Source organism: Neoarius graeffei, chromosome 13 (assembly GCF_027579695.1).
Source record: "Neoarius graeffei isolate fNeoGra1 chromosome 13, fNeoGra1.pri, whole genome shotgun sequence".
NCBI lineage: Eukaryota > Metazoa > Chordata > Actinopteri > Siluriformes > Ariidae > Neoarius > Neoarius graeffei.
In genome coordinates, this window is record NC_083581.1 from 46,166,478 (window position 1) to 46,187,967 (window position 21,490).

At 40.5% G+C, this 21,490-nt stretch overlaps 1 protein-coding gene across 2 annotated transcripts in view; it reads right to left on the reverse strand.

The window, feature by feature from the left end:
• Window positions 1-7,215: 7,215 nt before the first annotated feature.
• Window positions 7,216-21,490, reverse strand: part of dlg4b (discs, large homolog 4b (Drosophila)) — a 106,242-nt gene continuing 91,967 nt past the window's right edge. The window contains exons 9-24 of one of the 2 annotated variants that reach the window (XM_060936864.1): window positions 20,734-20,858; window positions 20,417-20,571; window positions 20,112-20,248; window positions 19,873-20,017; window positions 19,612-19,744; window positions 19,263-19,419; window positions 19,059-19,161; window positions 18,072-18,177; window positions 17,729-17,905; window positions 17,573-17,610; window positions 17,362-17,409; window positions 17,159-17,260; window positions 16,893-17,065; window positions 9,579-9,688; window positions 7,585-7,676; window positions 7,216-7,475 (exon numbers count right to left, since the gene is read on the reverse strand). In XM_060936864.1, coding sequence (XP_060792847.1) covers window positions 7,369-7,475; window positions 7,585-7,676; window positions 9,579-9,688; window positions 16,893-17,065; window positions 17,159-17,260; window positions 17,362-17,409; window positions 17,573-17,610; window positions 17,729-17,905; window positions 18,072-18,177; window positions 19,059-19,161; window positions 19,263-19,419; window positions 19,612-19,744; window positions 19,873-20,017; window positions 20,112-20,248; window positions 20,417-20,571; window positions 20,734-20,858 — 1,908 coding nt within the window. In that variant the 3' untranslated portion in view covers window positions 7,216-7,368. Of the gene's footprint in view, window positions 7,476-7,584; window positions 7,677-9,578; window positions 9,692-16,892; window positions 17,066-17,158; window positions 17,261-17,361; window positions 17,410-17,572; window positions 17,611-17,728; window positions 17,906-18,071; window positions 18,178-19,058; window positions 19,162-19,262; window positions 19,420-19,611; window positions 19,745-19,872; window positions 20,018-20,111; window positions 20,249-20,416; window positions 20,572-20,733; window positions 20,859-21,490 lie in introns of both variants that reach the window. The other variant, XM_060936863.1, reaches the window with a different exon arrangement.

Genomic DNA, 21,490 nt, shown 5'->3' on the forward strand with positions numbered 1-21,490 from the left:
CTGCCATATATATATATACCCCCTTCGGACATAATGTGTACAATTGTACACATGAACTTCCATAGCATTTTCCTTATATATATATATGTGTGTGTGTATATATATATATATACTCATATATACACACACACACACACACACAGTGCCCTCCACAATTATTCTTGTGCCCCCCGTGAAGATGAGTAAAAAGGTAAAAAGATTTAGAAAAAAATCCACCTTTTGGTGAATTTACTTCATCTCACACTGAAAAAAATTGAGACAAATCCTACCTTTAATTGAAATACATTTATTTAGACAAAAACAAATCCCTCAACAAGAAAAACATGTGCCACTATTTTTGGCACCCTTGGCATGGAGGTGGTGTCTGATTGTGGTTTTGGAGACTTGGACAGTGATCTCATCTCATCTCATCTCATCATCTCTAGCCGCTTTATCCTTCTACAGGGTCGCAGGCAAGCTGGAGCCTATCCCAGCTGACTACGGGCGAAAGGCGGGGTACACCCTGGACAAGTCGCCAGGTCATCACAGGGCTGACATATAGACACAGACAACCATTCACACTCACATTCACACCTACGGTCAATTTAGAGTCACCAGTTAACCTAACCTGCATGTCTTTGGACTGTGGGGGAAACCGGAGCACCCGGAGGAAACCCACGCGGACACGGGGAGAACATGCAAACTCCACACAGAAAGGCCCTCGCCAGCCCCGGGGCTCGAACCTGGACCTTCTTGCTGTGAGGCGACAGCGCTAACCACTACACCACCGTGCCGCCCCTGGACAGTGATCCTTAGAGAATTTTTTGTTGCCTCTCTTACCATCCTCTTGACTGTATGTGGGGCGAAAAATAAACTTGGGTCCTCTCCCAGGCGAGTTTGTAACAGTTCCATTTGGTGTCCACTTTTTTTAATTATTGCCCTAACAGTAGAAATGGACATTTTCAGGCAAGTAGCTATTTTTAAAATAACCATTCCCTGATTTATGAAGGTCAACACACTTCTCCCTCATTTGGTTTGTGTGTCTTATCGCTCCCATGTTGATGGATGATGAAGGGAATTTGCCCTCTGTGTCACCTCATATTTGGACCCCAGTTAATCAGGAAGTCATGGATTACAGCTTGAAAGTTCCTACAGACTCCAGTCAACTCAGAAATGTACAATTTAAATGGGAAACATGCTTCAGTTACATTACGTTCACTATCATTTCCAGGGGTGCCAATAATAGTGGCACATGTACTAATCTTTACAAGGGGTGCCAACAATTGTGGAGGGCATCACACACACACACACACACACACACACACACACACACACACACACCCCTCCACCTCCATTCTAACAGATTATTTGGAAGGTATGCCAGAAACAAAAGTTTTTTCTGTCAGTTAACCACAAACATAAGCACCTGAAGTTTGCCAAACGCTTATACAACTTTGACTGGAATCATATTCTATGGTCTGATGTGGAGTTTTTTAGCAATAAACACTCAAGGTGGGTTGGGTGTAAAAGGAAGGATGGATATAATGAAAAGAACCCGAACCCAACTGTAAGATATGGTGGAGGTTCTGTGATGTTTGGGGGCTGTTTATCCTCCAAAGGCTCTGAAAACCTTGTTCGGGTACACGGCATCATGGACTCCATTAAATACCAAGACATTTTAAATCAAAATCTGGCTGCTTCTGCCAGGAAACTAAAACTGGCTCATCACTGGATCTTCCAGCAGGCGAGTGATGTGAAGCATATGTCCAAATCAACACAAAAATGGTTATCTGACCACAGAATCTAGCTTCTGCCATGGCCATTTCAGTCCCCTGACCTGAACCCCATTGAAAACCTGTGGTTTGAACTGAACAAGAGAGGGCCGAGGGCCCAGGACCCTGGATGATCTGGAGAATGGTCTCAGATGCCCTGCTCTGGATCTCCAACCTTATAAAATGTTAGAGGAGACTCAGTGCTGTTTTACTAGCAAAGGGAGGTTGTATAAAGTATTAAATGCAGGGGTGCCGATAATAGTAGCACGTGTTTTTGTTGAAAATAATTATTTCTTGTTGAGGGATTTGTTTTTTTCTGAATAAATGTATTGCAATTAAAGGCTGGATTTTCTCTTTTTTTTTCGGTGTGAGATGAAGCAACTTCATCAAAAGGTGGATTTTTTTCAAACTCAGTCCATTAATCTGTACAACAGGAGACAATAACTGTTGAGGGCAATATATATATATATATATATATATATATATATATATATATATATATATATATATGTGTGTGTGTGTGTGTGTGTGTGTTTGTGTGAATGTGTGGGAGTGTGTGTATGCATGTATGTGTCTATATATACACGTCAATGTGTGCATGTGTGTGTATATGTGTGTTTAGATGTGCTTGAAAGTTTGTGAACCCTTTAGAATTTTCTATATTTCTGCATGAATATGACCTGAAACATCATCAGATTTTCACACAAGTCCTAAAAGTAGATAAAGAGAATCCAGTTAAACAAATGAGACAAAAAATATTATACTTGGTCATTTATTTATTGAGGAAAATGATCCAATATTACATATCTGTGAGTGGCAAAAGTATGTGAACCTCTAGGATTAGCAGTTAATTTGAAGGTGAAATTAGAGTCAGGTGTTTTCAATCAATGGGATGACAATCAGGTGTGAGTGGGCACCCTGTTTTATTTAAAGAACAGGGATCTATCAAAGTCTGATCTTCACAACACATGTTTGTGGAAGTGTATCATGGCATGAACAAAGGAGATTTCTGAGGACCTCAGAAAAAGCGTTGTTGATGCTCATCAAGCTGGAAAAGGTTACAAAACCATCTCTAAAGAGTTTGGACTCCACCAATCCACAGTCAGATAGATTGTGTACAAATGGAGGAAATTCAAGACCATTATTACCCTCCCCAGGAGTGGTCGACCAACAAAGATCACTCCAGCAGCAAGGCGTGTAATAGTCGGCGAGGTCACAAAGGACCCCAGGGTAACTTCTAAGCAACTGAAGGTCTCTCTCACATCAGCTAATGTTAATGTTCATGAGTCCACCATCAGGAGAACACTGAACAACAATGGTGCACATGACAGGGTTGCAAGGAGAAAGCCACTGCTCTCCAAAAAGAACATTGCTGCTCGTCTGCAGTTTGTTAAAGATCACACAGACAAGCCAGAAGGCTATTGGAAAAATGTTCTGTGGACGGATGAGACCAAAATAGAACTTTTTGGTTTAAATGAGAAGTGTTTTGTTTGGAGAAAGGAAAACACTGCATTCCAGCATAAGAACCTTATCCCATCTGTGAAACATGGTGGTGGTAGTATCATGGTTTGGGCTCATTTTGCTGCATCTGGGCCAGGACGGCTTGCCATCATTGATGGAACAATGAATTCTGAATTATACCAGTGAATTCTAAAGGAAAATATCAGGACATCTGTCCATGAACTGAATCTCAAGAGAAGGTGAGTTATGCAGCAAGACAACGACCCTAAGCACACAAGTCATTCTACCAAAGAATGGTTAAAGAAGAATAAAGTTAATGTTTTGGAATGGCCAAGTCAAAGTCCTGACCTTAATCCAATCAAAATGTTGTGGAAGGACCTGAAGCGAGCAGTTCACGTGAGGAAACCCACCAACATCCCAGAGTTGAAGCTGTTCTGTACGGAGGAATGGGCTAAAATTCCTCCAAGCCGGTGTGCAGGACTGATCAACAGTTACCGGAAACGTTTAGTTGCAGTTATTGCTGCACAAGGGGGTCACACCAGATACTGAAAGCAAAGGTTCACATACTTTTGCCACTCACAGATATGTAATACTGGATCATTTCCCTCAAGAAATAAATGACCAAGTATAATATTTTTGTCTCATTTGTTTAACTGGGTTCTCGTTATCTACTTTTAGGACTTGTGTGAAAATCTGATGATGTTTTAGGTCATATTTATGCAGAAATATAGAAAATTCTAAGGGTTTCACAAACTTTCAAGCACCACTGTATAGTTGTTTATATATTTATGTGTATGTACTGTATATACTCTGTGTGTGTGTGTGAGAGATTGTACATGTCTGTGTAGTTATTTGTTTGTCTGTTTATGTGTATCTACATATGTATGTATATATATGTGTGTAGTTATGTGTTTGTATGCTTGGGTGCATCTGTGTGTGTGTGTGTGTGTGTGTGTGTGTGTGCGCGTCTGTATGAATGTGTGGGAGTTTGAGTGTATGTGTATATATGTATGTGTGTGTTGTATGTATGTGTGTGTGTGTGTGTGTGTGTGTGCCCTGATTCTATAGCATATAATATATAGTGTTTATGTACAGTAATACAACGTGAGAGTGTTTATAACATATAAAAACACACTCTCAGTCCCCAAAAGTACACAGACAGACAGACAGATAGACAGACAGACAGACAGACAGTCCCCCCACAATAACTCATGAATAAATACTGAGGTTAAATGGATAATTTAAAGCCTGTTTATCAAAACTTTATTAATTAACCCCGTCTCACTCTGTCTTCGTCTGTAATGTATCTGTCTCTCTTTCTCTCCACCTATCTGTCTCTCTGTAATATAATATATACATTATATGGGTCAATGACATGAGATTAACATTAATAAAACATTTACATGTAACTATATTGAAGTTTTACTTAAATTTAATTTCTCAAAGGATATTTTAAAAATTAAGAAATTAAAGTGGTTATCATACTTCTATTAGAGATTGTATATCAATAATTAAGTTTTTTTTATAAAGCAGAAATTATTTAATGACTATTTAAAGCAACAATTTATTAATTTAGAAATACATGTATTCTACATGAAAACTAAAGGTGAGGGAGATATTATTCTTTTTAACCATCATTATTTCAAGAACTTCTATAAAATTAGGGGGGTTTTGTTTTAATTTTCTGAAATGTCAACACAGTGTGAGAGTCAAAAGTCATTTTGTTGCTTAGCAACAAAATAATTTGGTTTTATCACAAGTACAAGCCACAAAAGGAGTGTATTTGGTTAAGAAAGTAATGAACATAAAATTATAATATTTGTGAAATTTATATTTAAAAATGTAAATTTGAAATCTTAAGTTGAAGGTCGAATTCTACCACAGTTATCATCCTGTATAACACCTGTGTTCATTGGAAATTAACAGTGAAATAAATCACTGAGACTCACTGTGGTACAAAGAAAATATAAATTATTAATTAGAAAATATTTCACAATGAAATTATTTATTATGTTTATATCTTTAACAATAACGAAATAACTCAGTACAGAATAATATCATGGAAACTGGTTTCAGTCCAAAATATTTTACTCTAAAATGTAAAATTCTGAAAAAAATTAAACTCAAACAAAATCTTGATTGTATTGGACTAAAATAAATTTCTGGGATTTATTATTTTTTTTCTTCAACTTTCAACAAAACTACAACTGAAACCCCCCCAGTATTTTCAAAATGTACAAAAACTTTTTAATGCAAGGAATTAATTTATTTATCTGAAACAAAATGGTAAGAAATACATGTTAACTTGAAGATTATACTTTTAACTTAATGTATTATTCATATATTTATATAAAACATAAAATCCAAAAATAATCAGCATGAAAGATTAAAGATTATATCCATAAAAAACACAAGGATTTATTTTCATATTTGTCATTGACCCATATGTCTCACTCTTTTTCTCTCTCTTCCTACCTGTCTCACTCTCTCTGTCCCACTCTCTCTCTTTCTCGCACTCTGTCCCATTCTCTCTGTCTCACTCTGTCTCTCACACGGTCCCATCCTCTCTATCTCACTCTCTCTCTGTCCCATTCTGTCTGTCTCCGTCCCACTCACTCTGTCTGTCTCACTCTCTGTCTGTCTCACTCTCTCTGTCTGTCCCACTTACTCTTGGTCTCACTCTGTCTGTCCCACTCACTCTCTGTCTCACTCTCTCTGTCTCACATTCTCTGCATCTCACTCTCTGTCCCAGTCACTCTGTATGTCTCAGTCTCTGTCTGTCCCACTCTCTGTCTCACTTACTCTGTCTGTCCCACTTACTCTCTGTCTGTTTCACTCTCTCTGTCCCACTCAGTCTTTCTCTGTCTGTCCCACGCTCTCTCTGTCCCACTCACTCTTTGTCTCACTCTGTCTGTCCCACTCACTCTATCTGTCTCACTCCGTCTCTGTCTGTCTCACTCTCTCGCTGTATCACTCACTCTGTCCCACTCACTCTCTGTCCCACTCACTCTCTCTGTCTGTCTCACTCTCTGTCTATCCCATATCCTCTGTCCCACTCACTCTTGGTCTCACTCTGTCTGTCCCACTCACTCTGTCTCACTCCTTCTCTGTCCCACTCACTCTCTCTGCCTGTCTCTCTCTGTCCCACTCTCTCTCTCTGTCTGTCTCTCTGTCTGTCTCACTCACTCTCTCTCTCTCCCACTCACTTTTGGTCTCACTCTGTCTGTCCCACTCACTCTGTCTCACTCCTTCTCTGTCTGTCTCACTCACTCTGTCCCACTCACTCTCTCTGTCTCTCTCTCACTCTCTCTCTGTCTGTCCCACTCTCTCTCTGTCCCACTCACTTTTGGTCTCACTCTGTCTGTCCCACTCACTCTGTCTCACTCCTTCTCTGTCTTTCTCACTCTCTGTCTGTCTCATTCTCTCTCTCTCTGTCTGTCTCACTCACTCTGTCCCACTCACTCTCTCTGTCTGTCTCTCTCACTCTCTCTCTGTCTGTCCCACTCTCTCTCTGTCTGTTTCACTTTCTCTTTGTCTCAAATTGTAGTTTTTGCTTGTAGATTTTCTGGAAAGTGAAAATCTCCTGTATTGTGCAGATTATATACAGTAGCCCTATACATTACACACACTGTGTGTATACACACACACACACACACACACACACACACACACACACACACACAAAATAACTATGAGGATTCAGAAAGAGTCTTTGTTTCTAAGGGCCTAAAGGGTGAGCGTGTGTGTACAGTACAGTATGTATGTGCATGTGTGTATATGGTGTGTGTACAGTGTGTGTCTGTGTGTGAGTACAGTATGTCTGTACACTGTGTGTGAGTAAAGTGCTGAGTGCTCATCTGTCCTCTCTTATTGCGTCTTTCTGTTTTTGCTCTTTTTGGTCTTTTGGTCCTTTCAGGCGACTGTAGTTGTTACCATAGAAACAACAATCACCATCATCAGAACATGTATGTGTGTGTGTGTGTGTGTGTGTGTGTGTGTGTGTGTGTGTGTGACAGTAGGACCGTATCTGTTCACTCTGAGCTTTGATTGGACGACAGGACAGAGAGAGAGTTGATGGAGGTTTATATTTGTGTCAGTCTCTGTAGGAATGACGATGAGCTATTTTTTCTCTCTCTGGCGTGTGTGTGTGTGTGTTTTACAGTCTCTCTCTTGCTGGTATCCAGATGTACGGTCCTGACTGTTCTTCAATCACAGATTTGATGCGATGGTAAATTTCCTCAAAGCTCTCACCCTCCACGATTGCTACACACACACACACACACACACACACACACACACACAACTGTTGTTAAGTTTGCGTCATTAATACTGTGTGTACTGTATATTATGCAAGCATTGATGTGTATGATACCTGTGAAGCACTCGATAAAGTCCTGTTCCAGTTTGATGGCTCTGTCCAAAGCTCTTCTTGCCTGTTCCTCAGTCAGACGTTTATTAATATCACTGCGCACACAGGCATGCACACACACACACACACACACACACACACGCAAATGAACATACAGTGTCTTGCAAAAGTATTCATCCTCCTTGGTGTTTGTCCTGTTTTTTTGCATTACAAGCTGGAATTAAAATGGATTTTTGGAGGGTTAACACCATTTGATTTACACAACATGTCAGCACTGCGATAACCTGGTGACTTGTCCAGGGTGTACCCCGCCTCTCACCCATAGTCAGCTGGGATAGGCTCCAGCATGCCTGCGACCCTGTAGAACAGGATAAGCGGCTACAGATAATGGATGGATGAATGGGTCTACCACTTTAAAGGTGCAATTTTTTTTTTTTTATTATGGCACAAATAATAATTAAGATGAAAAAAAAAACAGAAATCTGGAGTGTGTATAGGTATTCACCCCCCAAAGTAAATACTTTGTAAAGCCACCTTTTGCTGCAATTACAGCTGCAAGTCTTTTGGGGGTATGTCTCTATTAGCTTAGCACATCTAGCCACTTGGATTTTTGCCCATTCCTCAAGGCAAAACTGCTCCAACTCCTTCAGGTTAGATGGGTTGCGTTGGTGTACAGCAATCTTCAAGTTATGCCACAGATTCTCAATTGGATTGAGGTCTTGGCTTTGATTAGGCCATTCCAAGACATTTAAGTGTTTCCCTTTATACCACCCCAGTGTAGCTTTAGCAGTATGTTTCGGGTCATTGTCCTACTGGAACGTGAACCTTTGTCCCAGTCTCAAACCTCTGGCTGACTCAAACAGGTTTTCCTCCAGAATTGCCCTGTATTTAGTGCCATCCATCTTTCCTTCAGTCCTGACCAGCTTTCCTGTCCCTGTAGATGAAAAACATTACCACAGCATGATGCTGCCACCACCATGCTTCACTGTAGGAATGGTGTTCTCAGGACATTGGGTTTGCACCACACATGGCATTTCCCATAATGGCCAAAAAGATCAATTTTTGTCTCATTTGACCAGAGAATCTTCTTCCATGTGTTTGGGGAGTCTGCCACATGCTGTTGGGCAAACTCCAAACAGGTTTTCTTTAAGCAATGGCTTTTTTCTGGCCACTCTTCCATAAAGCCCCACTCTGTGGAGTATACAGCTTAAAGTGGCCTATGGACAGATACTTCCATCTCCGCTGTGGACCTTTGCAGCTCCTTCAGTGTTGTCTTTGGTGTTTTTGTTACATCTCTGATTAATGCCCTCCTTGCCCGGTCTGTGAGTTTTGGTGGGCGGCCTTCTCTTGTCAGGTTTGTAGTGGTGCCATATTCTTTCCATTTTGCTATAATGAATTTAATTGTGCTCCGTGGGATATTCAAAGTTTGGGATATTTTTTTTTATAACCCAACCCTGATCTATACTTCTTCACAACTTTGTCTCTGACCTGTTTGGAGGCTCCTTGGTTTTCATGTTGCTTGCTTAGTAGTGTAGCAGAGTCAGGGTCCTTCCAGAACAGCTTGATTTATACAGACATCATGTGACAGATCATGTGACACTTTGATTGCACACAGGTGGATCTTAATCAACTAATTATGTGACTTATGAAGTGAATTGGTTGGACCAGCTCTTATTTAGGGGTTCCATACAAAAGGGGGGTGAATACCTATGCACACTCCAGATTTCTGGGTTTTTTTTTTCATCTTAATTACTGTTTATGTCACAATAAAAAAAAAATTCACCTTTAAAGTGGTAGGCATGTTGTGTAAATCAAATGGTGTTAACCCTCCCAAAATCCATTTTCATTCCAGCTTGTAATGCAACAAAACAGGACAAACACAAAAGGGGATGAATACTTTTGCAAGACACTGTACACACACATGTAAAATAGCACTGTGGCTCTTTCTTAGATCTTCTAATGCACTGTAAGAGAACAACACACACACACACACTTACAGTATGTTTTGTAGTGATGTGGGTCTGATGAAGATGGAAATAGGGTGTAGCTGAGCTGCCTGCAGTCTCCTCACTGCATTAGCAGATACATCCAGAATACAGTGTTTTCCCTGCTACACACACACACACACACACACACACACACACACACACACTCTGTATGATCACGTACATTAACCTTGTTGTGAACTTCAAACAGAAATATGTTTATAGTTTAGTCATGCTTTTAGTGTATCAGTAACTCAGTAATGGACATTCTGACACTGCTGCTACGGTGTTCATGTTAATGCTAATATACGTCCTTTCTTTACTAGTTTACATTTTTATCAACAGTTCCTTAGATTCATTGTTGTCTAGTCTCTAATTTCCTTGTTCCGTAATTCCCAGAGGTCACAAAAGTACACACATTCTTTACTTAAGCAGAAGTACAGATACTTGTATAAAAAAACACTCTGATAAAAGTAGAAATACTGATTCAACTTCTTTACTCAAATAAAAGTACAAAGTGCAGGCTCTGAAATGTACTCAAAGTATAAAAGTAAAAAAAATAGCTCTTTGAGGGACATTTCTACCAGCTGTTTCTGTGCAAAGCTGACTGAACCTGACATAATATAATTTATTATTATATATACGGGCCACTTTTTCCATGGAATAAAAACATGTATTCTGTTCCTTTCTAGTGGGTTTATTGATGGCATGCAATATTGTTATCATATCGCTTATCCTCCATGTATTACGCCACTCTCCCCAATGGAGAATGAGCATGCAATATTGTTACAATATTGCACATTATCAAGACAACACGACGTCACACATCAGAGCTGATGTGAAGATCCAGTGACAAAACTTTTCTGCTGTGCATGTGCACAATCATTTCTTTGTTGGCCGAGAAAGAGAGAAGATCCAGTGCTAGGTTTAAGCATTAAATAAGTAAACTAAAAACTGAAATTAGACGCGCTGAAGACCCAAAAGGCTACCAAAACTTCATTATATATTCTTCATGCATATTTACAAGAGAAAAACATACCAATGGACATAAAAAAACTGAAAAAGAGACAAGTCAGAGATGTAAAACTTCCAGGCAAGCGAGTGACTGACAGTTTGTACACAAACATGACCACGGGGTTTGCTTCATTAAAAGCAGAAGATTTAGAGAGAATTTTGAAAGAGAAAGATGCGCTGAACACCCGAAAGGCTACCAAAACTTCACTGGATATTCTTCACGCATTTAATCTTCTGCATTAAATATATGAAAAACCTGGAAAAGAGACACTTCAGAGATGCGAAGCTTCTGCACTCGCGAGTGACTGTAACAGTTTGTACACAAACATGGCTGCGAGGTTTGCTTCATTAAAAACAGAAGATTAAAAGCGGAAGATACATTTTGAAAGAGAAAGACGCGCTGAACACCCAAAAGGCTACCAAAACTTCATTATATATTCTTCACGCATATTTACAAAAGAAAAACATACCAGTGGACATCAAAAAACTGGAAAAGAGACCAATAGTGGAAATATTATCAAAGTTCTACTTGGAGGTGATGACAAGTGACAGAGACTTTTACAAGAGGGCTTCACTCATGGATTTCACTCAGCGAAGCCCTTTTGTTTTGAACAACTGCAATGTAACAATTAACTCCTACCAAAAGTAACCTTGAACTTGAACTGTCAACCTGGATATAGCTTGTACAGGGTTCTCCACGAGGGGTTTTAGAGGTGCGGGCCACCCCCCTTTCTGTGATTCCCGCCCCCGTTTAATTTCTGCCGCCCCTTTACAAAAGGAAGAGACGTCCCTTTGTTTTCTTTGTGACAGATAGCCTTTCTCTGTTGGAGTACCAACAACGCGACAACACCCGAGTGTGAAACTCATTTACCAGCAATTAGTTTAGTCAGTCTGATGATTATAGTCTAAGAAAAGCGTTTCACACTTCGGCGTTTTTGACACATTGTTCGGCGTGTGAAGACGACACTGCAGAACCGACTATCACAGAAGACTCTGAATTCTTTGCTGCACGTTGCAATCCAGGGGCCTCCACCAGAGGAGTTTGAGTTTCACAAAGCTGCAAAACTATGGGCAGGCATTAGGAACAGGAAGATCACCTTCGAAGTGGATGTTTAGGAAAAGAGGAAAGCAGGTAATTTTGAGTTAGTTTCTTTCAAATATCAAAGCATTTTGTGCAACCATATTTTAGAGATCATGTTAGGCTGTGTAACTATTACAATGCATTTTGCTTGAGTCTGTATGAATGAGTTTAAATTACAATGTCATTTTTCTTTTTTATCTTCTTAGACTAACTGGTGAACATGGATGGAGCAGTTTAAATATAGCCATAGAGCAGTGCAAATATAGCCATAGAGCAGTGTAAATATAGCCATGGAGCAGTGTAAATATAGTTAAAACAACATCTTTTCAATGTACTTTACTCTCTAAAAAAATAATTTTTCAAGTGGTGCCTGCAATTACATTTCCATTTCAAACAATGTCAGCTTTTGTGGAGCAGTGTGAATATAGTTAATACAAAAACTTTTCTGTACTTTTCTGTTCTTTTTTTGTAGTTTGCTAAATAAAAAAATATTTTTCCAGTTCCATTTCAAACAATATGTCTGAATATGATGTGTAAGTGTGTAAGTGTGTAATGTTTGATGTATGATGTGTTTTGCACCAGTCCAATTGATTCCTCTATTCTAAATGATTACTATTTGAGAGTATTTTATGCAAATCTATGCAAATGACATATGTAAATTTATGTAAATTTGTTTCAAGGTCATCCGATTGACCCCCACCCCCCTATATTTTCAATCCGTGGAGAACCCTGTTGTATACAAGTTGAGTTGTTGTTGTTCCGGCTTTTTGGACTTGTACCATTTTTATTGTTAGAACTTTGACTTTGTACATGTACATTGGATTAACAGGACATTAAATTACAATCTATCAGAATTGGCATTCAATATTGGTAAATTACCCCCCTGTTCTTAACTTTTTGTAAAATCTATAATTGTTCCATCAAATGTGTATGTATAATAATAATAACATTGACTGGCTTTTTTTCATGGTATATCAGATACAGTCAAGCCGGACAGTCTGCACACCCCTTTCACCTTGTCCACCTTTTATTACATTACAGACTTATTCTACAATAGATTGAGTTCATTTCTTGCCACAAAATTCTACACAAAATAACCCATAATGACAAAGTGAAAGCAGGTTTTTAGACATTTGTGCTAATTTATTAAAAATCAAAATGTAAAATATCATATGTACACAAGTGTGCACACCCTTTGATATGACACCCAAAAGTCAGCTGAGGTGCATTTTGTTTCCACTGATACTGCTTGAGATGTTTCTACAACTTAATTGGAGTCCACCTGCGGTAAATTCAATTGGTTGGACATGATTGGGGATTGCCAGCACCTGCCTATATAAGGTCCCACAGTTGACAGTGCATGTCAGAGCAAACTCCAAGCCATGGGGTCAAATGAATTATCTGCAGACCTCAGAAACAGGATTGTGTCAAGGCATAGATCTGGACAAGGGTACAGAAAAAGCTTTACAGGTCCCAAAGAGAACAGTGGCCACCATCGTGTCTAAATGGAAGAAGTTTGGAACCACGAAGAATCTTCCTAGACCTGGCCGCTCGGCCAAACTGAGCAATCAGGGAAGATGGGCCTTGGCCAGGGAAGTGAGCAGGAACCCAAGGGTCACTCTGACAGAGCTCCAGCGTATCCTTTTGGAGATGGGAGAACCTTTCAGAAGATCAACCATCCAGGCAGCACTCCACAAATCAGGCCTTTATCGTAGAGTGGCCAGACGGAAGCCACTCCTTAGTAAAAGGCACATGACAGCCCGCTTGGAGTTTGCCAAAAGGCACCTAGAGGACTCTCAAACTATGAGAAACAAGATTATCTGGTCTGCTGAAACCAAAATTGAACTTTTTGGCCTGAATACCAAGCGTCATGTCTGGAGGAAACCAGGCACTGCTTATCACCTGGCTAATGCCATGCCTACAGTGAAGCATGGCAGTGGCAGCATCATGATGTGGGGATGTTTTTCAGCAGCGGGAATGGGGCGACTAATCCTGATAGAGGGAAAGAACTCAACTCAATCTATTGTAGAATAAGTCTGTAACATAATAAAATGTGGCGTAGGTGAAAGGGGTGTGCAGACTTTCCGGCTTGACTGTATATTCCATTTAGCTACTCGTCTTTGACTCATTCAGTATTATGCTAGCTGAATGGAATATATCTGATATACCACTCAACACCAGCCAATATTATTTAATTATAATATAATCGAGGGGTTCGTATGTGCATGCGGAAGGAGGCAAACCCATATTTTCTTAAATTAATTATAAAATAATATCATATATAAGATGCTCCACTGCAAATACTTTAATTGCCAAACACTTTGTGACAAATAAATAATCCACTTGCATGTACAGTTGATATTGATTATCTGTGTACAGCGCGCTAACCGACACCCAGCTGTATGTAACAGTAACTTATCGCTATCTTTACCTTGTTCGGCTCCTCACATGCTTGCTAATAACTTATTTAAAGAGTTTGAAAAGCAAATACAACATACAACTAAAGCGTTAAGTTAAAAGAAATCTCGTTCACCTCAGTTGGGTGAATTTAAACACAGCTCCTGTTTTGAGTCAGAGTCAGGGTTGCCAGATTGGGTAGGTTTAATCAGTGTTGTCTTTCAATGTGTTATTTGTATTGTCTCATCCATTTAGGTTGAAATCGGTCTTGATGTTGGGAAGGCGCATGATGATGCAAAATAAAAATGACTGATAATTCTCCTGAAATGCATTAAAACTACAATAACGAGCCTGGTTTGAAAATGTAAGGTGTAGAAAGTACAGATATGTGTGTTAAAATGTAGGGAATAAAATGAAAACTAAAAATACTCAAGTAAAGTACAGATACCTGAAAATGCTACTTAAATGCAGTAACAAAGTATTTGTACTTCATTATTTTTGTACCTCTGGTAGTTCCCAAGATTCCTTGTTCTATAGTTCCTGGCTTCATTGTTCCACATTTCTTTAATTTCTGATTTCTCTAATCTCTAGTTTCCTTCTTTGCATGCTGTTGATTCTTGTGTTCCTTAGTTCCAAAGTTTCTGATTATTTAGACTCGGATAGATTTATTGTTACCACATGAGTACAGTGAAATTAGGTTTGCATCTCTGATTGGTATTTAGTGTTCCCTAATCACATTTCATACTTCCCATCTACCATCTTTTCTCTATAGTTTTATAAGGTTTTTTTTTTCCTCAGGAGAGCTATAGCTATTTTTTAAGCCTTTATTCATCAAGTCATGTACAGTGGTGCTTGAAAGTTTGTGAACCCTTTAGAATTTTCTATATTTCTGCATAAATATGACCTAAAACATAATCAGATTTTCACACAAGTCCTTAAAAGTAGATAAAGAGAACCCAGTTAAACAAATGAGACAAAAATATTATACTTGGCCATTTATTTATTGAGGAAAATGATCCAATATTACATATCTGTAAGTGGCAAAAATATGTGAACCTTTGCTTTCAGTAGCTGGTGTGACCCCCTTGTGCAGCAATAACTGCAACTAAACATTTGCGGTAACTGTTGATCAGTCCTGCACACCGGCTTGGAGGAATTTTAGCCCATTCCTCCGTACAGAACAGCTTCAACTCTGGGATGTTGGTGAGTTTCCTCGCATGAACTGCTCGCTTCAGGTCCTTCCACAACATTTCCATTGGATTAAGGTCAGGACTTTGACTTGGCCATTCCAAAACATTAACTTTATTCTTCTTTTACCATTCTTTGGTAGAACAACTTGTGTGCTTAGGGTCGTTGTCTTGCTGCATGACCCACCTTCTCTTGAGATTCAGTTCATGGACAGATGTCCTGACATTTTCCTTTAGAATTCACTGGTATAATTCAGAATTCATTGTTCCATCAATGATGGCAAGCTGTCCTGGCCCAGATGCAGCAAAACAGGCCCAAACCATGATAGTATCACCACCATGTTTCACAGATGGGATAAGGTTCTTATGCTGGAATGCAGTGTTTTCCTTTCTCCAAACATAACGCTTCTCATTTAAACCAAAAAGTTCTATTTTGGTCTCATCCGTCCACAGAACATTTTTCCAATAGCCTTCTGGCTTGTCCATGTGATCTTTAGCAAACTCCAGACAAACAGCAATGTTCTTTTTGGAGAGCAGTGGCTTTCTCCTTGCAGCCCTACCATGCACACCATTGTTGTTCTGTGTTCTCCTGATGGTGGACTCATGAACAGTAACATTAGCTGATGTGAGAGAGGCCTTCAGTTGCTTAGAAGTTACCCTGGGGTCCTTTGTGACTTCACCGACTATTACACGCCTTGCTCTTGGAGTGATCTCTGTTGGTTGACCACTCCTGGGGAGGGTAACAACGGTCTTGAATTTCCTCTACTTGTACACAATCTGTCTGACTGTGGATTGGTGGATTCCAAACTCTTTAGAGACAGTTTTGTAACCTTGTCCAGCCTGATGAGCATCAACAACGCTTTTTCTGAGGTCCTCAGAAATCTGCTTTGTTCGTGCCATGATACACTTCCACAAACATGTGTTGTGAAGATCAGACTTTGATAGATCCCTGTTCTTTAAATAAAACAGGGTGCCCACTCACACCTGATTGTCATCCCAGTGATTGAAAACACCTGACTCTAATTTCACCTTCAAATTAACTGCTAATCCTAGAGGTTCACATACTTTTGCCACTCACAGATATGTAATATTGGATCATTTTCCTCGATAAATAAATGCTAAAGTATAATATTTTTGTCTCATTTGTTTAACTGGGCTCTCTTTATCTACTTTTAGGACTTGTGTGAAAATCTGATGATGTTTTAGGTCATATTTATGCAGAAATATAGAAAATTCTAAAGGGTTCACAAACTTTCAAGCACCACTGTACATCAGAGCACAGTGAAATTCTTTTTCTGCACTTAACCCATCTGAAGCAGTGAACATACCCAGAGTACCCAGGGAGCAGTTTGGGGTTAAGTGCCTTGCTCAGGGATGGCCTCATCCATGGCCATTTCATGGATGAGGGAGGGGAAAGTTCCCCCCGCCCACACATTTCCTATTGTTCCAGAGAATCAAATCGGCGACGTGTTGGTCCCAAAGCTGCTTCTCTAACCTTTAGGCCATGGCTTCCCTTATGGTTATTTTCTTCAGCACTGATTCTACCTTGTTCTTGTTAATGATATAACTATTTCATTATGGCATCCACCTACACCAGTAATCACCAGCATGTCCCTCTGTCTCTGTCCATCTCTCTGTCTCTCTCACCTGTTCAGCTACCTCCCGCACACTCTGTACACTCGTCCCATACAGGTGGCTGTTGTACTGTCCTGCCTCGATGAACCGGTGGTTCTGGATGTCCTTCTCCATCTGTTCCCGTGAGGAAACAAAGTGATAGTCTCGCCCATCAGCCTCGTAGTCCCGCCTTGGTCGCGTTGTATCTACAGGAAGCGATGTTACATTGTATTGCTGTTACAGGAAGTTGTGCTGTACACTGGCATAACTTAAGGATCATGGTTGTCATGGGAACTCACGAGGCACACAGGAGCCAAACTTGTCGGGAAATTCTGAGAGAAGATCGTCGTTCACACGGTCCTTTGATGGCCCGAGGATTATGATTGGACGAGCGTAATGCACTGAAAAATAAAACAGATGACATCATGCATAAACAACAACTTCTCAGACACACCTCCTGTACATATAGAACCATGTACTGCTAACACACACACATACTCACCCTCCACCTGCACAACAATCTCGTAACTCTGAATGTAATCATCTCGGCCTGAAAAACACACACACACACAGATTCTCAGAGTTTAGTTTGCAAAATATATTATTGCTGCTCAAAAGTGTTCAACTTGTGAGCATCACACACACACACACACACACACACACACACACACACACACACACACAGTATTTAAGCAGCTACAATATCCCTGTACCTTTTGACCTCAGGCGTGACCACTCCTTCCTCTCAACTCTGGAGAAAGAGACAGATGGAAGATTGTCAGCCTTATATAAAGATATAAATATTTTGTTTAACACCCCTCCCACACACACACACACACACACACACACACACACACACACACACACACCTGCGTTTGCTGGGGATGTACCCAGTCTCCTCCAGGTCCCCATGTGGAGAGAGACGTCTTGCCTGCCACCACTCCTCATCACTGCAGTCCAGAACGTGAAGAACATCACCGAAACGGAAACTCACAGCCTGAGTGAGGAACCCACCGTCCGCCGTCTTATCGTAATCAAACAGAGCTCTGAGAGACAAACAGGCAGAGAGAGAGAGAGAGATTTAGTAACATTGCTGTAGAGAACATTACAGTTTTCATTTATCTCCAAACTCTGTCACAGACTGTATGTTAAACCAACTCTGATCTCACTGTTTGATATGTTGTGAAATATGATTGGTTGGTAGTCAGGTACCTGATGTAAAAGCTCCTCTTACTGGTCCGCAGGGATGAGGAACCTAAACTGCTGTTCATCAGTTGCTCACGCAGGTCATGGATTTTAGCTTCAAACCGACTATATTCTACACACACACACACACACACGATTTGAATAATGAGAGTGGTCAAGGTATTACTTCATAAAAACCATTCTGTACTGGGTTATAATGGTGTGTACTGGTTTATGGTCTTTAATGGCTTGTAATGATTTGTATTGTTGCATACTGCTCTGTATTTCTTTATTACTGTTTTTTTCTGGTTTATAAAGGAATGTGCTGATTTATACTGATGTATACTGGTTTATAACAATGTAAACCTGTGTGGCAGCAGGGGCGTGGCCAAGCGTCGGATTTTTGAATGGAGGGCAGGGCCAGGGAAGGTGAGTGGCAAAGTCAGTACACCTGTTGTCGATTAATGTTGTGTGTGTGTGTGTGTGTCTGTTTTGCAGTGATGATGGAAGGTAGAAAAGGAGTGAGAGAGCGAAGAAAGGGGATCTCTCCCTACCAGAGCACGTCTGTGTGTTGTGTGTGTCTCAGAGTGAGACCATGAAACAATAAAAAAGCTGAAAAACAAAAGTCAAAAACCCGCAAAATAAAGTCTGTGTCCACCTCATTTCCCACCTGCCGCACTTCAGTATTCCACCCACATCAGGGATTCGCTACAACCTTTTTTAATGGTCTTTACCGGTTTACAATCATGTGAATCAATTAGTGTGTGATGACGATGAACAGTCTGGATCTGTCTTATAATGGAGTGTACTGCTTTATAATGGTCTGTATTGGTATATACAAGTGTGCACTTGTTTTGTGATTACAATTGTGGCTAATTATAATAGTGTATAATGGTGTGTATAGTCTCACCCTCAGTTCTGTACCGGGCAATGATGGTGTGTGATGGTGTGTACAGTCTCACCTTTGGATCTATACTTGGTGATGATGGTGTGTAATGGTGTTTACAGTCTCACCCTCAGGTCTGTATTGGGCGATGATGGTGACAGTTTGGCCAGCGTTCTTCAGTGCTGCTGCAGCCTGTTCATGAGTCGCATGTCTTAAATCCACACCATTTACCTGCACACAGACAGTGTGTACGTTAGTATTAGTGCATGTGAGTGTGCGTGTATGTATGTGTGTGTGTGTGTGTGTGTGTGTGTGTGTGTGTGCGCGCTCACACTTAGTATCTGGTCTCCTTTGCGTAGTTCTCCACTCAGGTCTGCAGGACCTCCAGCTAAGATGAAAGAGATGAAGATTCCCTCACCATCCTCACCTCCAACTATATTAAAGCCCAAACCTGACAAACCACGATGAATCAACACACGCCTGGGCTCCCTGAGAGACAGACAGAGAGAGAAACAGACAACCAGACAGACAGAGAGCACAAGACAGACAGATAATACTGTAAGCTTTTGGTTATTGCCTTTGTTGGCCAACAGGGGGAGACACAGTTCCACAAAGACTAAACATTACAGATGTTTATCTGAGGAATGTGTGTGTGTGTGTGTGTGTGTGTGTCAGACTGACCTGGGGATGTCCTCATCTCCCAGCATCATGCCCTTGGGGATTGGAGAGTAGCGACGAGGAGATGTGGGAGTGAGGGTTTGTGGGTAATCTGACAGATAACCATGACTCATCTCATCCATATGAGCAGAGTACGCTACAGAGAGAGAGAGAAAGAGAGAAATACACACAGATTAAATCACACAAATTTACGGAATAATGCACTTCAGTAACTCTGTGTGTGTGTGTGTGTGTGTGTGTGCACACGAGTGTGTGTATACTCACAGCTGGTGATATCAGGAGGATTATACGTGTCCTGAGTGTACAGGTTGGAAGCTTTGCTCACGCGAAGAAAAACAACCTCTGCTGTGTTCTTCAGCGCTGCTACAGCGTCCTCATGCATCACATCCTCCAAACACACATTATTCACCTGTGAAAATATTTTTTTAAATCAAAAAATTAAAAAGTATTATATCAAAATGACTATTCAAAGAAAAATGACCAAAGATTTTTTTTAAACTTACTGCAAGAATTTTGTCCCCGATTTGTAGCCGTCCGTCTTTATGTGCAGCTCCGCCTTCGATGATTTTAGTCACATAGATGCTGTTATCACCAGGAACATGCTGATTACCCACTCCACCTGCTATACTGAACCCCAGACCTGGACATGGACACACGCACACACACACACTTCTAAATAAGAAATTATGTTGATGAATAAATTGAAAAATGTGTTTTGTAGGGGAAAAATGTGCTTTGTGGAGACAAAATGTCCTTAAAGACAGATCAATAATTTCTCTCTCTCTCTCTCTCTCTCACACACACACACCTTTAGGGCCCTTGATAAGTTTAATTTCGGTGTGTTTCCTGCGGAGGATGTAGAGACGAACAATTGGCCCTGCCTCCTTCAGCACCTCCACTGCCTCACTGTGAGTCACCTCACGCACATCAGCATCATTAACAAACAGGATACTGTCATTCACCCTGAGAGAGAAAGAGAGAGACGGGTTTACTGCCACCTTCTTTGTTTTATGGACAGAGCTCAGATATCTCAGAACCTGCTACATTTCTGTTGAACCTGGAATATTCCAGAAGATTGTTTGCCTGTATTTATTTACTTATTTGTTTGATGTGTGTGTGTGTTACCTCAGTCGTCCATCCTGAGCAGCTGCTCCTCCTGGTATGATTTTGGTGATGAAGATGCTTGGATCGTCTCCTACATGAGGATTATCTATACCACCTGCTATACTGAAGCCCAGACCAGAGTTCCCCTAAACACACACACACACACATGAGATGCTTTCAGGTGTATCCAAGAGATGCAGTCAGGAGTTTCTCCATTTGCTTACCAGGAAACCTATATCACAGCTACAAGATCTCATGATACAAATGAGTATAATATTTATTGATTATCTGGCTTCACATGTATCAGGTTGTTTTTCTTGTGGTGTTCTCCTGAAGTCCTGCAGACCAAACGTCACTTCCTGAGAGCTGTGAAGGCCTAACCTCACCTACAGTCTCAGGTTCATGATGGTCCTGGTTTACCTGCTTAATAGACCACAGAATCGTTATGATATTAAAACCCATCTCTGTCATGTGCCATTAAAAGCCTCAGGTTCTCTTAGATCCGTTCCTGTTCTTGTATTACTTCTGGTCTTGTATCTTCTCCTAGTCCTGCTCCTGCTAATGTCTCTTGATCTCAATCTCTGAACCCAACACTGCTCCACTCCTGTGACTTCAGATTCAGGTAGCGCTTCCTCACATCAGGTTCAAGGTGGAAAGATACACAATGAGCAGACACACAGTGGAGAGTCACACAGCGGGAAGATACCCAGTGTGGAGATGGAGAGTAAGGAAATACCCAGTAGGGAGATAGTGTTAGGACTAGGACTGTTTTGGCCTC